General features: G+C 41.6%; 1 protein-coding gene across 1 annotated transcript; it reads right to left on the bottom strand.

The window, feature by feature from the left end:
• Positions 1-2,846: 2,846 nt before the first annotated feature.
• On the bottom strand, positions 2,847-19,422 carry PECR (peroxisomal trans-2-enoyl-CoA reductase). Its single transcript, XM_083491166.1, has 8 exons — positions 19,250-19,422; positions 16,964-17,097; positions 10,584-10,749; positions 9,127-9,208; positions 7,524-7,620; positions 5,945-6,052; positions 4,555-4,666; positions 2,847-3,382 (listed from the first exon to the last, which is right to left on the bottom strand). Exons 1-8 carry the CDS (start codon positions 19,386-19,388, stop codon positions 3,294-3,296), a joined length of 927 nt encoding a protein of 308 aa, XP_083347292.1. The 5' UTR covers positions 19,389-19,422; the 3' UTR covers positions 2,847-3,293.
• Positions 19,423-19,479: the final 57 nt, after the last annotated feature.

Below are 19,479 nucleotides of genomic sequence, written 5' to 3'. Positions count from 1 at the left end.
GGATCCAAAGAAATTAACTGACATTTCCATTCTAAAATTGATCTGGATCGTATATTTGTAAAACTGGATTATGCTAGGAAGAAATTTCCGGGTTAATTGTAAATGTTTTCTCCTTCTAACAATGGAGAAATCCACAATTTTAATATAGTTAGAGCTCTCCTCAAACAAGGCAGAAAAGTCAGAACTTCATACTCTTCCTTGTTCACGTCCCGATTTCCTGTGTATATTGTTAAATATATTTATTTTAGTAATTAGAGTTTTAAAAACATAATGCTTTTGCATGCGACTGCATATTGGAGCTGGCCTGACAGGTTGATTTGAGGAGGCAAATGAATAAGATTGAGCTGAAGGGTGTTTTGTATTAGGCGGCCTTGAGTGGAAAGTCAGCCCTGCTTCTCACTTCAGCTTCACCTCCTACAAAATCCTGTTTCTCCACTGATTTCTATGGGCAGCGCTCGCTTCTGACCCCACAGACATACTCTTGTGCGAACCCTGAAATTCTCCGTCTCGATATAATGATGGCCTTCTCTATTATTCTTATCTCTGTGGTGCACAATCCAGAGCTCTCCGTACCTCGCGAGCGACGCTCGCCACACAGTGGCCGATGACGCGAAAAGCGATTATCAGAAGGAGCATGCGCAGTTTCCCCTACCGCCTTGTGGATCTCTTTGGGGCAGTGCTTGCCTGCCTGCCTTTCTGCCCGTCCTTGGATCGCGGGTTCGATCCCCTAGGACGCAGCCTGGGGAGAGCGTGTGTGTGCAGGAATGCTGTGCTGGCGAGGGATGTCAACAAGCCAACAGAACTCGCATGGCTTTGTTGTTGTTGTTTAGTCGTTTAGTCTTCATGACCCCATGGACCAGAGCACGCCAGGCATGGCTTAAAGCTGGCTTATTCGGGAGACAAATTTTTATCATTCTTGTTTCCTGTATTATTATTTTTAAAACACGTTTATGGGCAAGGTGCAGAAATTCTGAAAATTAAGTTGTCTATAAATAGATGAAATGTAATAGTCTGGCTAGTCACTAGGTGGAATCGGAAACACAGCCTTTTCCATTCTGGGAACCTGCGGTAGTTCTAGTAAGCCTTATACTGTGTAATATATATGTGTGTACACCTTTCTGTTAAATATTTTCTTTGCATAAACCCATGTGAAGGAGACATTGTTTGTTTTTAAGGAAGTGTTTTGTGCATTGTTGATTTCCGGCCCATTGTACAGAAATGAACAATACCGTTTGGAAGTTAAACGGAACCACAGTGTCAAACACAAGAACAGCATCTAATCCAGGATGGAAAAATAAAAATAAAAGCAAATGTTTTAACTATGATTACCTCCAGGATAGAAACCCTCCATCACTATGAAGTGACATTAGGGTCAAGATGTCAATGCTGGGCAACACATTCTGAAGTCCATAGTAAGAAAAGTGTTTCACAATATACATTCAAGAGAGCAAAGCAAAAAATGGAGTGAAAGTAGTTTGTTAGCCCATAGACATCTTGTTTTCCAGCATCTGGCTTTATCAGCAAAGAGCGTAAGTGAAGATCTCTCACGTGTCTTCAATTATGAATGTTCCCATTATCACTTTTTGGAGCTTCTCTGGACTGCTTAAGAAAGACAAACAAGCCAGTCCTTCCTGAAGCACTGTGGGCCACAGTAGGCAGGGAAATAACAGAAGAGTCACTAAAGGGTTCCTTAATAGGTTGCTGATGTTTGTTCTCGTCAAAGATTGAATTAAATGCAGCCACCCTACACCAAGGCAATCTGTTAATTACATTTTCCAGAAATACAGTAACCTACAAACTGTCTTTTATGGTTATAAATCTGGTCTATCAGTGAAGGATAGTACACATCTGAGTAGATCAAAAGGCATCATTGGTGTGCAGGTGAACTTCAAAAGCAACGTGGATGTTCAAATAAATGAGTATTTCCTTGCTAACAAGACAGTTCATAAACTGATAGATATCCGTTGTTCAACAGTGTTTGCAAAGGGTGATGCAAACTTCCTAACTGTCACAACAGCGGTCAATTATGAAAAGAAGATGCACTGTTATCAGGGAAGAAAAGGATATTCCATTCCTTTTTTTGCTACTACACTTCCGCCTAGAGGAAAATGAGGACTCCCAAGAACCAATGTTTAGATACTAAACATTTAAATTTGTGCAGTAACTTGGCATTGAAACTACCCCTTCAAAGTATTACACTCTGGAAGGATGACGTTTTGCTAATTTTCTTTTTTATTTGGCAAAATAAATATATAAAATGCAATTCATTAAAAGCAAGGAACTGCAGCTAACATGAGCTTTCCCCTTATAGCTCTAATGATTTTTCTTCCCCTTGGGTTCTGGTAATTGCAGTGATAATGAAGTATCCATATTTCAGTTCTTCATCTGCCACCTCTCCTCTTCAGCTCCTTTGTGGGGGGGAAATGTTTCTGGACAACTTCTCTAATCACTAGAATTAAGTCAATATGATGGCTATGGCACATACCAGCCTGAAGGCTTGCAAATCAAACTGTCTAAGACAAGCAGTGCTAGTTTAGAAAAATAAACTATCTTGCAACACGTCAAAGTGCAAGTAGATAAACAGGTACCACTACAGCGAGAAGGTAAACAGCGTTTCCGTGCGCTGCTCTGGTTCGCCACAAGCGGCTTAGTCATGCTGGCCACATAACCCGGAAGCTGTACGCCGGCTCCCTCGGCCAATAAAGCAAGATGAGCGCTGCAACCCCAGAGTCAGGGGTCCCTTATGGTCAGGGGTCCCTTTACCTTTTTTACCTAAAGACGTTTTCAAGTGGCAGTTAGTACCCATGCTGCCTACTCCCACTGAAGATAAAACACAACTTTGAACATAGATACAAACCACCAGTTTATTGTGCACCAACATCTCTCATCTCTGGGAGCTGTGCCAAAGACTCTTATGGCAGAAGTGAGTAATCAATGCATGGCAATCAGAAAGGCTGTGATGATAGCAAGCTACAGAACTTGGACCGTAATTCACTTCAGCACCTTGTTAATGCAGCATATGTACGTGATTTAGTGAGCAGAGCTTAGAGTGCAAATTGCAAAAGCAGAAGTCATGAGAGATGCATTTACCCTTTTACATCAAAGCCAGCAGCAGCACATGTTGACAGTTGTTTGGTTCTGGAGGACTTTCTTCAGAGGAATCATAAGAAGAAAACTAAGGCACAGCTTGTTACCCCAGTGGGGCTGTGATCCTCAAGATTGCAGTCAATTACTGAAAGGCAGCATTTATCCACTGACAGGCATGGAAGGGGGCTAACCCCATTTCTTTTGTTTTACAGCTTTGACAAAGCTTTTCCTGAAAGTAACTTCTTGAGTGCTTTGGCATTATCTCCATCTGGTGCAGGTGGCCATCTATTATGATCTGTGGGAAAGGATACAATAAGACAGTTACCTTCAAAAGCTAGTAGCTGCTTCATCTCACCTTAACCCAGCTAGATCTCGATGAGCAGCTCTCTTAAAGAAAGAAAACTTCCTTTAAGTGTAAAGCACCCTTTCCCAACCTGGTGCCCTTCTGTTGTTTTGGGCTACAATTTCCATCAGTCCCCACCAGCATGGCTAATGATAATTATAGTCCAAAATAAATAGTGATACCAGGTTGGGGAAGACTGGGCTAAAGGAAATGCTCTCCAAACACCCTTTTATTGAATTATTTCCAAAAAATATCATGTTACATATCTACAGTGATCCAAATTACAGCACTGTCTTTCCAACATGTATAGGAAGAGATCCTAGGAGAAAAAGCTATGGACCATGCATTAGTTTTGTTCATTTCGGCTGAAAAATCTTCCAAACACCAAAAAGGCAAACTATATTTCTACAGATCTTTAGTCAGCCTTGGATTCAGCACATGAAGATCTGGGAAAAACTAGATGTGACATTGTTAAGTAAAGGGTTATTTGTCAAAATAATGGAAAATCATTACCCCCTTTCTTCCCCCATTCACTTCTTCCACCTCATAATCTCTATGACAGCAGTGTCTCACACCGAATGTAACTGACCTATAGAAAGGACTCTATGAACTGAGAACAGAGACATTGTATGTATCCTTGTTGTCTATTAAAATCCTTCAAAAAAAAATTTATAAAAAGGTTGCTTCTTGTTGTTTATAAGACAGCTATATGACAATTCAATAACTGAGGTTGAGGTAATCCCAAGAGTGTTTTTACCAATCCCATTCCAATGTCATGAGATTTAAGGCGGCCATGGGTTAAGACTAGAACCTTTCAGTTAAGGCTGTTGAGCATATAGTTTAGGGAGGAAAGCATTCAGGGTTCACAGCACCACTTGCCCAAGACTGGCTAGTATAGAAATCCTTTTATTACAGTGAGCTGTATTACTCTACAATCCCAGGCTGGACCTAAAAAGACTCACAACTAAATTATCAAGCTACTGCAAAGCTGACAATAAACTATGATAAAACTGAAGTGTTGATTTCCACAAAAGAGTGTAAGAGATCTAAACAGGCCCTGGGTGGGCATATAACTGAACAAGCTACTTGTTAGAAAGTAGTTTTTAAAAAGCAGGGTTTTTTACCTGGTACTTCCCATGGGGAACTATATATGCTCTGCCCACCATCAACCTTCACAGTTTCTCCAGTGATAAAAGAGGCAGCCGGAGACAGCAGGAAACACACCAAGGGTGATACCTTATAAAGATTTGAAACATTTACTTATGTGAATTACAGGTGTTCAATGCCTGCCATGCCATAGCACTTTTCAAAAATGCAGGCAAGGCTTCATGCATTCATCACAACAAAGGCAGTAGTGTATAGATTCTGCCCTACACATGTGCAAACATATGCATTTGTATGTCAAAAGCATGGTGTCAATGCACACTGATAAGCATGTAGGGTGCCACCAGCCCTGCATGTGTCCATTGAATGCACATTTCTGAAAAGGGTTCCTGTTAGCTTCCTATTTGAAGGTGATTCTTAGAGCAGAAGTCATTACTGATCAATTACAGAAGATTACTGACCAGTGGTCCACAGGAATATATTACTAAATACAAAATGTTCAAGTCAAAAAGAAAATGCTTGGTATTTTACTGTCCATAAATATTATATCATTTCAATGCTTTGCTGGCTTGGATATGTCAGCGGAACGATCCATTCCAAAAGTACTCAAAAATCACCTTCAAAACTGAACAAGGTTCTATGATAAACTGCACATTCAAAAGTTCTGCAAGTTCAACCAGCAGGCTCGCAATGTGGTGTTGGCTACTGTGGAGTGAATGGTACATACAACATAATTATAGCATAATCAGGATACCTATTTTAGGTTTATACAATGCCAGGCACATAGCTTGCCCTTTAAAGAGTACTCTAATAATCATTTTTTGTATGAACATATTAGTTAGTGGTATGCATCTTCAAATATCTTACTCTTTGAAATTTAGGGTGTTCTTTCCAGTGTCATGAAATTCCTCTTTCCAATGCAATAGCACCATTTCCCCTTAATGCATTAGTTATTCTATGAGAGGCCTGAAGGACTGTATTTGGCCCTTGCTGACCTATCCCTGTTCACACACATGCTGATCAGGAGTACCACTGAAAACCATCTCCCACAGCAAGGCTGCTATTTGCACTACTTTGTGCAAATGTTGTGTACAGGGGGGGGGGGGAATCATACACACACACACACACATATTATATATATAAATAAAATTACATATACTCCACCCATCCTGCCAGGCCACCCCAGCCACTCTGGGAGGCTTCCAACAGGATATTAAAAACACAATAAAATATCAAACATTAAAAACTTCCCTAAACAGGGCTGCCTTCAGATGTCTTCGAAAAGTCTGGTAGGTGTTGTTCCTTTTGACATCTGGTGGGAGGGCGTTCCACAGGGCGGGCGCCACTACCGATCAGCTGGAAAGACCCTCAGTGCTAAAAGGTAACTTTTAGGTTGAAATACTGTAATACCTCTTCAGGAAGTCCTAATCTCTTGGCAGGAATTTTTTGGACATAGTTTCTAAAAAGTTCTTCACCATCTTTGTAATGTGCAACAGCAGTTTCTGAAAATATCACTCCCTATGAAGAAAAGGACAGACTCACAGTCAGACTCCATTAATGCTTAATACAGTAACATTGAACCCTCTACACTGAAAAGCAGCTGCTCATTAAGACCTAGATGGTTGGGGAAGGGGATAAAAATAAATTCCAGCTCTTATTCAAAATCTTGGCTCTTTACCTTGCTTACAATTCCCTCAATAAATAGGGCTGTGCATATGCCACAATTCCCAACGCAACATTCTGTTCTTGTGTGGTGCAGGATTCACCCTGAGGAAAAACCACTTTAATGGCAACTGAGACTGACGGCCCAATATTCCTCATCCACTGTATAATGTATTTAAATTGTTTTATTGGTATTATTGTTTGCATGGCAGTTTTAAAACTTTTTTTAACCATTTGTATTTTCTTGATTATGTGTACTTTCCAACGGTCTCCTGCAGAAGGAAGGATGCGGTAGAATGATAATAAATATTTTTTTAAAAAAATACACCAAGCACACGCACCAAAAAGCATAACTTCTATTCCTTGCAACTAAATTGTTCTCTCTCCTTTTGGCTTAACAGCACTTATTATTTGAATCTTTTATAAACCACTCAATCTCTGTGAAGAGTTGCATCATGATATTTAGGCATGCACCAAAGTAATTTTTGCTTAAGACAGCTTTCCCCGAAGTGTGACCCAGTCATTCAAGGAAGACACATTGTGTATCTATAGAAATTGTTTTGGGAGCTTGCATTTTATCACATTTCTATATTGTTGTAGTTTGCTTTGGCAGCTTCAGTCTGTGAAGCAGCTTATAAATTTGTGAAAGAAAGAAAGAAAGAAAGAGAGAGAGAGAGAGAGAGAGAGAGAGAATCGTCCTCCATTTCCATATCCTAAGACCCATCCCAAACCCTGGATGCTATTAGCAGGTTTAACTACAAAAACCCTTAATAGACTCAAATAATTATGACCAAATGCGCAGCTGGTAGGGAATTGTCTTATTCTATCTCAGCTAAACCATACTACAGTGGTGCCCCGCAAGACGAATGCCTCGCAAGACGGAAAACTCGCTAGACGAAAGGGTTTTTCGGTTTTTGCGTTGCTTCGCTAGACAAATTTCCCTATGGGCTTGCTTCGCAAGACGAAAACGTCTTGCGAGTTTGTTCGCTTTTTTCTTAAAGCCGCTTGAAGAGGCGCAGTTGCGACGGACCGTGCTTTGCAAGACGAAAAACATCGCAAGACGAAAAGACTCGCGGAACGAATTAATTTCGTCTTGCGAGGCACCACTGTATTTCATTGGGAATAAAGAATTACTACTAGATTCAGAAGTCAAACTTATGAATGGAAAAGACCTCCCTTCCACTCCGCTAGACGCAGAGAATCACAGAACAGATTCTTTTCGTCTTGCGAGGCACCACTGTAAATTATCATTTTACAAATTTGTACTAATTTGACTCTTCCCTTACAGGCACCAAAGCTGGTCTGGTCACATGTTTCTGTCACCTACCGGAGAAACAGAGTTAATTCTCACTCCACTGCGGGCCCACTCAATGGCTAGGCTTTTGGTCAGGTTATCAACTGCGGCTCTTGCTGCACCACTGTGTCTGTGAGGGAAGGAAATTTTAAAAGGGCAATATTATCTTCCATCAATAAATAGACATGGGGTATGTGGCAGCTCCATCAAGACTGGATGCTTTGAAGTAACTATAGCGACACCTAGCAAGCCTAACTAGGTTCACACACTGACAAGCAGTCATCCAATCAAACAAATCCAAAACAAATCTCAGCAGAACAGGGCAGTCAACTTAGCAATATCTGACATTCTAGAAGCTTAATTGCAAACTCAATGCTAACACAAACAATGAACAAAGGCTGGCTGAAGGCCTGCAGTAAAATTTTTTTTCAATATTTTGTGTTTGTCCAATTATTCCAGCCCAACGAAAAGCTCACAATGTTAATAGCATTCTGTATGACTCATCAAATTATAAACAACAAGTTATAGAAGTATAGGCAATGACTGAGAAAAAAGCATGGCTTACAGAAGACTGAGACTTCTGAGGTGAAAGGTTGTTAATAAAATTGTACTTTGCGCTTCCGGACATCTCAGTCTTCTGTAGGAACTTTGCAGAAACAACTTCCAGTACAAAAACAGAAGTCGGTATGGTGCCCTGTCCTTTCACTATGTTTATGAGAGAAGTCCTCTTGAACTAAACAGCAAATGCATGAGAAATTGGGGCTGTCTGAAGGCAGCCCTGTATAAAAGGTACCCCTGCCCTTATGGGCCAGTCGTGTCCGACTCTAGGGTTGTGCGCCCATCTCACTTAAGAGGCCGGGGGCCAGCGTTGTCCGGAGACACTTCCGGGTCACGTGGCCAGCGTGACGAAGGTGCTCTGGCGAGCCAGTACCAGCGCAGCACACAGAAACGCCATTTACCTTCCCGCTATAAAGCGGTACCTATTTATCTACTTGCACTTAAGGGTGCTTTCGAACTGCTAGGTGGGCAGGAGCTGGGACCGAAAGACGGGAGCTCACCCCGCCACGGGGATTCGAACCACCGACCATGCGATCGGCAAGCCCTAGGCGCTGAGGTTTTACCCACAGCGCCACCCGCAGCCCTGTATAGGGAAGTGTTTAATGTTCAATGTTTTATTATGCTTTTATCTTTGTTGGAAGCCACCCAGAGTGGCTGGGGCAACCCAGTAAGATGGCGGATTACAAACAGGCATATGCAAAGATGCACAGCTATATAGGCAGACCTCAGCTAGACTCATCGCACTGTCCCAGCAGAGGGACTCTGCTTTCCAGTTGGCCTAAGAAAAATGCAGCCTCTTCTTGTCTGTGACTGCTTCCTGCATTCCACTTTTTGTTCAAGAGCATTCTCAGGAAAGCCTTGCAGGTGACAATAAGTGAGGATCATAAGCACCGGCAATTTAGTCCCAAATTCCTCAAAGACTTCTGTTAAAATGGAATCTCAAGGAATGTGCATGTTAAATATTGGGAATCTGCTGTTCCATCTTGTTTTACCATTCAAATGCACATGACTACTCAGAGGGACAGCAGTTTCACTGAAAGCAAGTGGACTGTGTATCGTATACGGATAGCAGACTTACGACATGCCAGGAAACCCTTTCCACATATCAGCCACGATGTTGACAATAGCACCTCCGTGATCCTGCATCCAAGCATTGTACACTGGGTAGACACAGAAGAATGGTCGTGAAGGCTTTTACATTGCCAGATAAATGGTGTACAAAGATTACAGTAAACACATGAGTGGAATGAAATCTGTCTCAAGCCTTATTTCCATAGCCTTAGAAAACTTGACAAAACCAGTTGCTCAGACGTGGAAGCAGCAATGACATTAAACCCAAATATTCACCTGAGAATCACAACTGAATGCACATCTTATAACTATTGATATTTATCTGTACTGTATAACACAAAACCACAGCTCAGTGGGACAGCGCATCTGTTGCATGAAGGTTTCAGGTTCAAACCTTGGCATTTTCAGAAAGGGCTGGGAAAGTCTCCTTTGTGAAATCCTGGAAAGTCATTGCTAGTCATTGTGCAGGCAAGACTAGCTGCACCAGGTCTGACTCAGTGTGAGGCAGCTTCCTGAAGGATACCTGTCCATCTTGCTACCAATTCGTCTACTACTGCCTAAGAAAATGGTTCCAACTAGTTAGGCCTGATGACCCAGGCACGATGTTTCTAGGCAAGTATGGAGAACTAGAACTGACAGCGCTTTTGGACAATCCAGTGTTTGCTCCAGCCCCCACCTCCTTTCCTTCTAGAAAAAACTGCTCTGGAGCCTTAAGGAAAATCCTGCTGCCTCACCTGTCACCCACTATTTCTTAGTGCCAAAAACAGCATCAGTGTTCAAATGTAAATCTATCATCTAGTCAGTAGGTATCTGCAGACATGGAAAAAAATTGTCAAAGAATCCCCTTGCTTCTTCCACCTCTAGTTGTAAATTAGTCAGGGGGAGAAACTACTTGTCAGGTCTCATGGTTTGACCTGGGGTGTCAGATTTCAGCCTTCTTCCCAGGGTTTGAAGAGGGAAACGAGTTGAGATTCCTGCATTGCAGGGGATTGGACTAGATGACTCTTGGGTCCTTTCCAACTCTAAGATTCTACAAAAACAGAATTTCAGATTGAGGACCAAAAATCAAGGCAGCAGGCTATTGTATCATTGGCTCAAGAGGCTTCATCCTGCTACCACTGCCCCATATCTGTCAACCTCCAACCTAAGGCAGCATCCAGACTCTCTTAGCCCCCAACCTCTCCTCCTTGCATCTCAGGGTCTGCGCTTCAACAGACCTGGCAACCCAACTTTCAACTGAACCTAGTTAGCAGTGACAACTTAGCCTGGAGTCCTTTAATAACCTGCTGAGCCCAGGAAGAACCCCAAAGTTCTCTGAATGTCTGATTATAATGCTTCTGGGGACAGCAGAGCAAGAACATGCCATGGCAATGATAAAGAGACTGAACTGCTATACGGGGAAAGCAGAGGGAGAGTTCTTCTGATGGCTTAGTTACTTATTTCCTGTGTACACCAAGTGCTCACCTGCTTTACAGCAGTAGAAGGTCCCAGTCAAGTTAGTTTCAATCACAGCATTCCAGCCTTTTGAACTAATTGCTTCTGCTGGGCTGGGAAACTGGCCTCCCCCATTGTTGACCAGGAAATCTATCCTCCCATGAAGGTCCAATGTTGATTTCACCAGTGCCTCTACCTACCAATAGTAAAAAAAAAGTTGAATGATAAGTCTGCACACGGTAGCCTTTTAGCGTTAGTCATTTCTACATTAATTACTCAAGCTTGCCCAGAATAAAAACAATTGGTTGTTTTGTAGTGGTTTCTTTTTGTATTTTGTATATGTTGTATATTTCTCTTGCAAAAAAAAGGTTAGGGGCTGGTAAAACAGTGTGAACACTAAAGAAATCACAACATTGCAGCCGGAGGTATAATGTCCACTGGAACCTCCTAAAAATAGACTTTTAGATCTAAATTATAGAACGTCTCAGAGAACTTTCACAATCCTACAAAATTTAACATATAGTAACAGCTGACTGACATGAGCATCTTGTCAAACACAACATGAAATGACATTCCTAACAATGCCATGAATAATACTGCAAAGAATGAATAAAAAGAGCTTTTCTGCAATAAAGGATATTAGAATAGTTCTTTTATATCTAATCCTGGAAGTAGTAAGCATGCATCCTCAAATGTACCTAAACCTTAGTTAGGTAGATAGAGACTTTATGGTGCAGTGGCAGCACTGATAGAACGAACAAGCAGCCTTTAATAGTCTATTTAAGTCATGTGTGAAACAGTCTTTTGCCGGCAGGCAGGTCTTGCTAGTTCCCAGGGTCATCAAGGGAGGACAACCAATCTGTTGTATTTTATGAATGAAAACAGCAGCATGCAAATTAATGCATTCCCAAAGAATGGAAGCAAGGCCCACTTGGCACAGATAGAAGAGCAGAGTTCAGAGAGAAGCTGGGTGAGCATTTCTGAGATTTTAGACCACCCTTGCTCATCTTGGTGCCCTGTAGATGTTTTAGACTACAACTCCCATCAGAAGATGAATCTAAAGCCCAGAAGATGAAACTAAAGCCCAGAAGATGAAACTAAAGCCCAGCGTTAAGTAAGAAAGCATGCAGGTGGGGGCTGACTAATGGCACTCTAAGGTGGTAGGACAGCGCCCCATTTGCTCTAATGGACCAACTTCCATGTTGCTCTTCCCTTTTCAACTCCATTGAAAAGTTCTTTTTAGGGCAGTCTTGAAAAAGCGATTTCATTCCCCTCTTAATCCAATAGCACCAGTTTTCTTCCCACCTCCCCACCTGTGTCCCGAGTTTCAAATTCACCTCTGACCTTCAGAGCATTTGGCAAAAGCTCTTAAAAATTGAGGATTAAAAATAAGGCTGTTTTCTTGCCTTAATGAAAATATATTTGTGCTTTAAAGAATAATGCATTGCTACATAGAAGTTATTCTTCCCATCCAATCAGTTTGTGTGTCCCCTTTCCGCTATCTGCGCCCATGGTCTTCACAAGGATCCAAGGGGCCTGGATCCCTGCCAAGCAGAAGATGGAAAAAATGCTAATCCAGCAGCATCCTCAGCTACCCAAAACTAGTAATGGCAACATTCTGCTGAAGTGGCAGAGTCACAGTCTATACAGCCCTGTCAAAGAAAAGTGAAATGCCATTCTTGAATATTTAGCAAGGCATGTACAGCAGGTACAATTCTTTCAGCATAGATTTTGTGCAGAATCAGACCAGCAGTCTTGCAAAAATGCAAGAAAAAATCCTTACATTTTTGTAAGAAGAAGTTTTATAAATGCGTAATATTTGTTTATAATGATGCCTAATACTAGGCAATTTGCTAGGCTCATAGCTAAGGGCTGCTTCAGGTGTTACATCATAGGTATAAATTCATACCTGTGCACTCCTTTTAAAAAGAGGCATGCAATCTGGGAATCTGAATACAAAGATTAACAGCTGAATTAGCTCAAATTGACAAGAAAGTGTGTGCAACTCTTCTAGAAAAACAAGAGCCATATATTACTAAAATGTTTCATTTTGGTATATCATTTGAGGAAATGATAATCATGCAAACATACCCTACAGAATATATCACAGGGTGGTGACCCCAAAACAGTCTTTTTCTATAATCATCTCTGTACTGTGGAATTCCCTACCATCTGCCATATGTGAAGCATTATCCATCAGATGTTTCAGATTACTTGTAAATGCATATGTTTTGCCTGTGATTTCCCTAGTCCATAAGACTGGATCCTGATATTACATAATTCCTTTTTTTAATCATACTGTTTTACTGATTTTGTTGTATGTCTGTTTTATGATATCTTTTCAATTTTTTTAGGTTGTAGTTTTGTACACAGCTTTGAGATCTTTAGACAATGAGATGAGGAAGAACCTTATGTACTGGTAAATTTAAAAATGGCTTTTTTTTAACTTATATTAAAAGAGGCTGTAAGGGGGCAGCAGGGAAGGGGTAAGAGTGTGTTCAGGAGTTTGTTGTAAGAAGGGAGATAAATACGCTGCATATTAGCATATAACACATTCCAGGTATATGGAGAAGCCAGAGAAAAATCAGTATAGGTGAGTAACAGAACAAATATCAGAGCCCTATTAAGTAAGAACAGCAATTAACTCCAGTTGGAAAATGAGGAATCAAGAAATACAAAAGGGCAAGTCCATAAAGTAGCACATGAAAAAAGTAGATCACTCAACGGAATATTTATGGAGACAAACCTCAAGCACTAGACAAGAATGCCGCAACTCATACACAGGATTTGATATTTAATTATGATTCGCTACAGCTGAATGCATTTCCCAGCACCAGTCTGGATTGTCAACCAATTACAAAACCCTGATTTAACAATGCATTTAGAAGAAAATCCAGCCTCTTCAGAGAGCATGCTACAAGAAACCTTTAAATCCACACACATACACACTCCCAGGCAGCAGAGTCCAATCACATTATACTGCAAAGCCACTCATAGCCACCGAATGAGAAGTACAGATAAAAGGCTGGGCTGTTTACAGAGTATTAAGGAATTATGCAAGCACTGCATGCTCAATATGGAGAGCCATATTAATGGTTAAGACCCTTCCGTAAATGTTTGACTATGAAACCATGAGCAGTGTAATCCTTCACATGACCACTCAGAAGGAAGCCTCACCGAGCTCAATGGGAGTTACTCCTGTGTAAGTTTGTTTAGGCTTGCAGCCTAAATTGCCTTGCTTAAGAAGAAGAAAAATCGCCCAGAGAGCATCACTCAGCCTTCCCCCACTAGCAAAAAAAGGAGTATTTCAGAGAGCATCATGGGCTGCAGTCCTGCACCCTTCGACACCTTTATTCCATTGGGAATAAAGAATTACTACTAGATTCAGAAGTCAAACTTATGAATGGAAAAGACCTCCCTTCCACTCCGAGAGGAAGCTATTGTTTCAGGGTTTTTGGAGACTTGTAACAATGTATATAGCCAGACTTTGTACACTGTTGCAGCAGCACCCTCTTCAAAAGGAATTGTTATTAGACTGAAGCAATTTAAACCGGATGAATGTAATCATTTATATGCAGAATTTGATATTTAATTATGATTAGCTATAAGATCACTAAACTAGTGAAAGCATGGTGTTTTCTTTCCATACTTCACAAGTAATTTTATAATAATACATGTAATAATAATAACACCATGCTTTCACTAGTTTAGTGATCTTACAGCTAATCATAATTATAGCTAATCATTATTATTTATACCCCACCCATCTGGCTGGGTTTCCCCAGCCACCAAAGACTATCAGCCCAATAGATATGATACCTAAGTGAAACCACTTCAAATACCAGATGTTGGAGACAAACAGGAAAGGGCTGCTACTTTCATAGCTTGTTTGCAAGCTTCCCAAAAGTATTTAGCTGGCCACTACTGGAAACAGAACACTAAGCATTTGGTATCCGATCCAAGAGTTTTCTTATGAAATCTATGGCTTCCTCACTACTAGTAGGTAACACTATCTACAGATTTTGGTCCAAAGGCCTTTAGTTCCAACGACTCCTCTAAAAGCAGCAAGTATGAGATGGAAGGCTGTTCAATTAAATAATCGCAGGGAGCTCATCTCATCACTGCCACCTTATCACAACCCAGATACAATCTCCTGGTGCTGAGTGTGGGGTGGGCTGGAGAGAAAAGAGAACTGAGGTCATCTTTCCACATGACAGCATTCAATAGCTTTATGTTCTTTGTGTCAGGAGAGACAATCAAGCCTGGTAGGACTGGTGGCTACAGGATGTTGAACAGCCAAGAGACCCAGAGGGTACAATGCAGCATCACTGTATTCTTAACAAAGGAAGCTGGCAGACTGCACAGCATTCAGGAGCCCTGTGCCAAGAAGCAGAATTATTTATGAAAAAGAAAGCAAGGAGGCCCCTGAGGATAAAGATGAAGACTCTGAAACTCGCATTCAATAAGTTATTCCCTAGATGCTTTATGTGAATCTCCTTTTGCTGATCAGAGAAACAGCCACTCCAGAAGCCCAGTTATGAAATAAATGGAAAGAGAAAGGAGTGGTTTAGGCAGAATGAACTAAAATAGAACCAAGGAAGGGCTATTTTTCATAGCAGGAACACTATTTGGAGATGAAGGCAGAAGACTGACAATAGATGGTTCTTTTATTATTATTATTATTATTATTATTATTATTATTACTACTACTACTACTACTATTGAAAAAGCAGAATTTGAAAGTGATATGACAGCTCTAACACCGTTGATTAATCATAGAGCATAGCTGGCTTCCTTATACAAAGTTGCTGTTGTTGTTTATTGAATTTATATACCACCCTATACCTGGAGGTATCAGGGCCGTTCACAGAACAAAATTGAAATATAAAGCCACAAAATATATAATCAAAATAAAAACTCAATGCCTACAGCTGACTGGCCATGAATCTGCAGGACTGCAAGTCTTTCCCAGCCTAACCTGGAGATGTTGGAGATTAAACATGGGATCTTTTGCATGCAAAGCACACATGCTTTACCAAGAAGCTACAGCCCTTCCCCTGAAACAGGGGTGAAAACCCGGGTCAAAGATGCAGTTTAGCATACACACTCCACACATTTGTATACACACACACAGGCTGGGAGCCTCAATGGCACCCCTCTGGTGCGTTCACCCGGGGCAAAAAACCTGGCTAGCACCCCAGTAGCTATGACACTGCTTATAATATCTAGTAATTTTTGAAGCACTACCAAATTTGGGTCTCCGGCTGTTTTTGGACTACAATTCCCATAATCCCTGGCCACTTGTCCTGCTAGCTAAGGATGATGAGAGTTGTAGTCCAATAACCGCTGGAGACCCAAGTTTGGGAAACCACACAATACCATGACAAAAGAAACAAGCATCTGCAACCCTACTGCCTTCAACTCTCAAAAACCCCCCCAGAGAAAATGTCTTCTTACAGCTCCAAAAAACAGGTTACAAACAGGAAGGGCTCTGAAGGATTACCAGGAGAAATAGTGACCACCATCCACGGATTAGGAAACCAAGAAGCATATGCAAAAAGAAAGGAAATTATGACAAACGCAAAATCTTAAAAGTTTATTCATGAGATACACATGAGGTTTCGGACAGACCCAGATAGTGCATTGCAGTCTGAATTCTGAATAATTAAATGGTTCGTAGTGACAAAGGATAGTAAGATGCACACAAAAAACGCTTTAGAGTTAGCGAAAAGGAACATTAACTTTCCCCTTCCCACTGCTCTTTTACAAAGCCCTTCCCCAATTATTTTTTAAAAGTAGAACCAGCAACACACCTTAACAACATAATCAACTGGGTGTTACCACTTTCATAATCAGACTGGGTGACTCTTCTAAGCTACACGAAATAAAAAACTACAATGATTTAGGGAAAGCAACAATTTATCTTAGTCAAAGCAACAGCCAGGTTACATGTCTTCCTTATAAAACAAAGTCACCAAAAATAATTGGCCTTTCCCCCTTTTCTTTGGAATAATCCAGATGCACTGTTTAAGTCAAAGTGGCTGGCTTCTAGATCCAATCTCCAGATGCAAGCACCCACATGTGTACATTTCTCAATGCCTGCAAAATCTACATTCTTCAGAAGTCATTTCAACATTGGCAAAGGAGGCTGTTATTAGCGACGTACAACATTAAAGACAATTATGCAACAAGATATAAATCTTTTCCCATCACAGAGTACTACTCTTACAACAACCTCTTTGAAAAATACTGTGAACTACCAGCTGCTTTGGGATTCATTTTAATTAAGAGCGGCACAGAAATATAATAAATCAAATTTTGTATGTGTGTAATACACTCAAGGCAAATATTCTCCAGCAAACCAGTACACTAGTTGTCCACTCTACAGCACAAAAGTATTTTGTTTTTACCTCCTCTTCTTTGCGAATGTTGCACTGTACAGGGGTAACCTGGGCAGAAACTGTGGATGGAATTTTGGCAGCTAGCTCGTTCGCTGCAGCTTTTAATCTGTCGAATTTGCGGGAGGCAATGACTACATTACAACCTGTCAAAAAAGAGGGAGGAAAGACATTTTAGACATTAATAGTCTTGCATTCATAGGCACAGCCAGGAGGGGCAGCTGCCCCCCCAAATCAAGTAAATAAATAAACTTACCAACTGTGTCACAGATAACATGGTTCTGCCCCCACCCCCACCCCAATCCTGGCTATGTCCATGGTTGCATTTTAGTAGAGGCAACAAGGGTTCTTGCTTAACAAATGGCACTGTACACAGACTGTGATAACCATCTTCAATCATGACTTTCTGGATTGTCAAGCATTTTTGGCGGTTCTGGAAGTCTGCAAAGTCAGATACCTGAAATGCTTCTATAAATTGTTATTTAAGCTTGCAAATTGTACCCCCCCCCCCCACTACTGAAGTGGAAAGTCATCTCACAGAAACTTCCCAAGCCAATGGTAGAATTTGAATTATAAGACATGAAATTAGTGTAGTGCTAACAACAACAGAAACAAGACCTCTTTGGATCACAAAGAACCACACCCACCATCACTTCTTGACCTAGAAGTGCAGATATATGCACATGTAGTGGGAATGCACAGCCATTAAGGAATTTTGGAATAACATATATAATGAATTTTAAAAGTTATTTAGGTTCTCATTTAAGAAAAAATCTGAAAACTTCCTTCTAGGTATAACATCACCAGAAATTAATAAAGATGTTAGACCACTTTTATGTACACGACACTAGCAGCCAGGATCTTAATTGCAAGAAACTGGAAAAGTGATAAAACACCTACGATAAATGAGTGGCAGGTCCAAATGATAGAATATCTGCAGTTGGCCATGATGACAGCGAGAGTCAGAGGTTATCCAAAACAGAAAGTACATTCTAGTATTTCCAAAGCATGCTATTACACTCTGAATTAAACCAGAATGGACAAATGATGGACATTTTATGGACATTTCATTTGATGAACAAATGAAGAAGTCTATCATTTGTGGCTTGGCTTCAGAATTTGCATGTACACACACCATGTGTTAATCAAAATGTGGTGTGTTTCAGTAAAACAACATTCAATGGCAAAAAGTTGCCCACCCTTAGTTTATGACTTCATTCATCTTTCAAGCCACAAACGAAGTACAGAATCTTCAGCAGCATATGAGTTAGTTTGGTATTTTAGTGCCTGCCCTACTTAACACACAAGTGACATGGCCTGATTCCCTGGTGTGACCCATGTAAAGCACATAGATATAGCCAGCTCTTTTTCAAACTGCCAATCACTTTCCCTACAGCTCAGTTATCCATCAGCTACAAGTGCAGCTTAGAGAATCAGAGTTCATTATCTGCCTTCCTGGATTTGACATTACAGTATATATCACTGATTAACAAGAGGCATTAATCCTCTAGGACAGGGGCCAAAGGGAATGATGAGCCAGTGTGGTGCGGTAGTTAGAGCGCTGGAATAGGACCAGGGAGACCGGGGTTCAAATCCCCACTCAGCCATGAAGGTCGCTGGGTGACCTTGGGCCAGTCACTGTCTCTCAGCCTAACCTACCTCACAGGGTTGTTGTAAGGATAAAATGCAAAGGGAGAAAAGTTTGTACACCACCTTGAGCTCCTTGAATAAAAGATGGGATAGAAATATAATCATTATAAATATATATAAAACAACTAGCTTATCAAGACACAGTAGGGGTTACTCTTCCTCTGAAGAAGCATGTACTGTACACAGCTTGGATACTGTGAATATTTCTGGATCCTTTGCTGTCACTTGAGGCTCAGGTGGTCTCTGTCACACCGAGTGCCTTCCACCAGCTTTAGCTGGTAGGGGGGGGGGGTATCTGAACTAGGGTAGCCTAACTGCTCTAGGAACCTCTAGGTTAGATTACTGCGATGTGTTATATGCAGGACTGCCTCTGAAGATGGTTTGAAAACTTCAGATGCTGCAAAATTTGGCAGCCTGCAACCCCCTGGCTACGCCCCTGGGAGGCTACACCTGTTGAATTCCTGTTGAAAACAAGGAAGGAGAAGACACGGGGCAGCCCAAGTCTACCACCAACCCGCGATTTCCTCCCGAGGGGACGTGTGAATGCGTGTGCGCAGCGAGGGTACCCCGCTTGGTTCCCTCCCGATTTTGGGGGAGTCCCCGGGGGCTTCCCTTGGTTTTTTCCCCTTCGGATCGCCCCTTGCCCACCGAGCTGCAGCAGGTCGGCGGTGATGGCCTTGCCGATGCCGGTGCCCCCGCCGGTCACGATGGCCACCCGGTTGCGGAACAGCCCGGACGCCAGAAAGCGACCCCCGTGGCCGCCACAAGACGCCGCCGCCGCCGCCATCTTGGTCTCAAGAGATCTAAGGTCTCCAAAGCCACCAGCAGCCTTCGAGGGGGAGGGATTAGCACCACGTGACCCAGAGCCCCGCCCCCTT

This window comes from Podarcis liolepis (assembly GCF_965112155.1).
Source record: "Podarcis liolepis genome assembly, chromosome: 1".
NCBI lineage: Eukaryota > Metazoa > Chordata > Lepidosauria > Squamata > Lacertidae > Podarcis > Podarcis liolepis.
The sequence above is the reverse complement of the archived record's forward strand: the minus strand, read 5'-3'. Positions and strand labels throughout refer to the sequence as shown.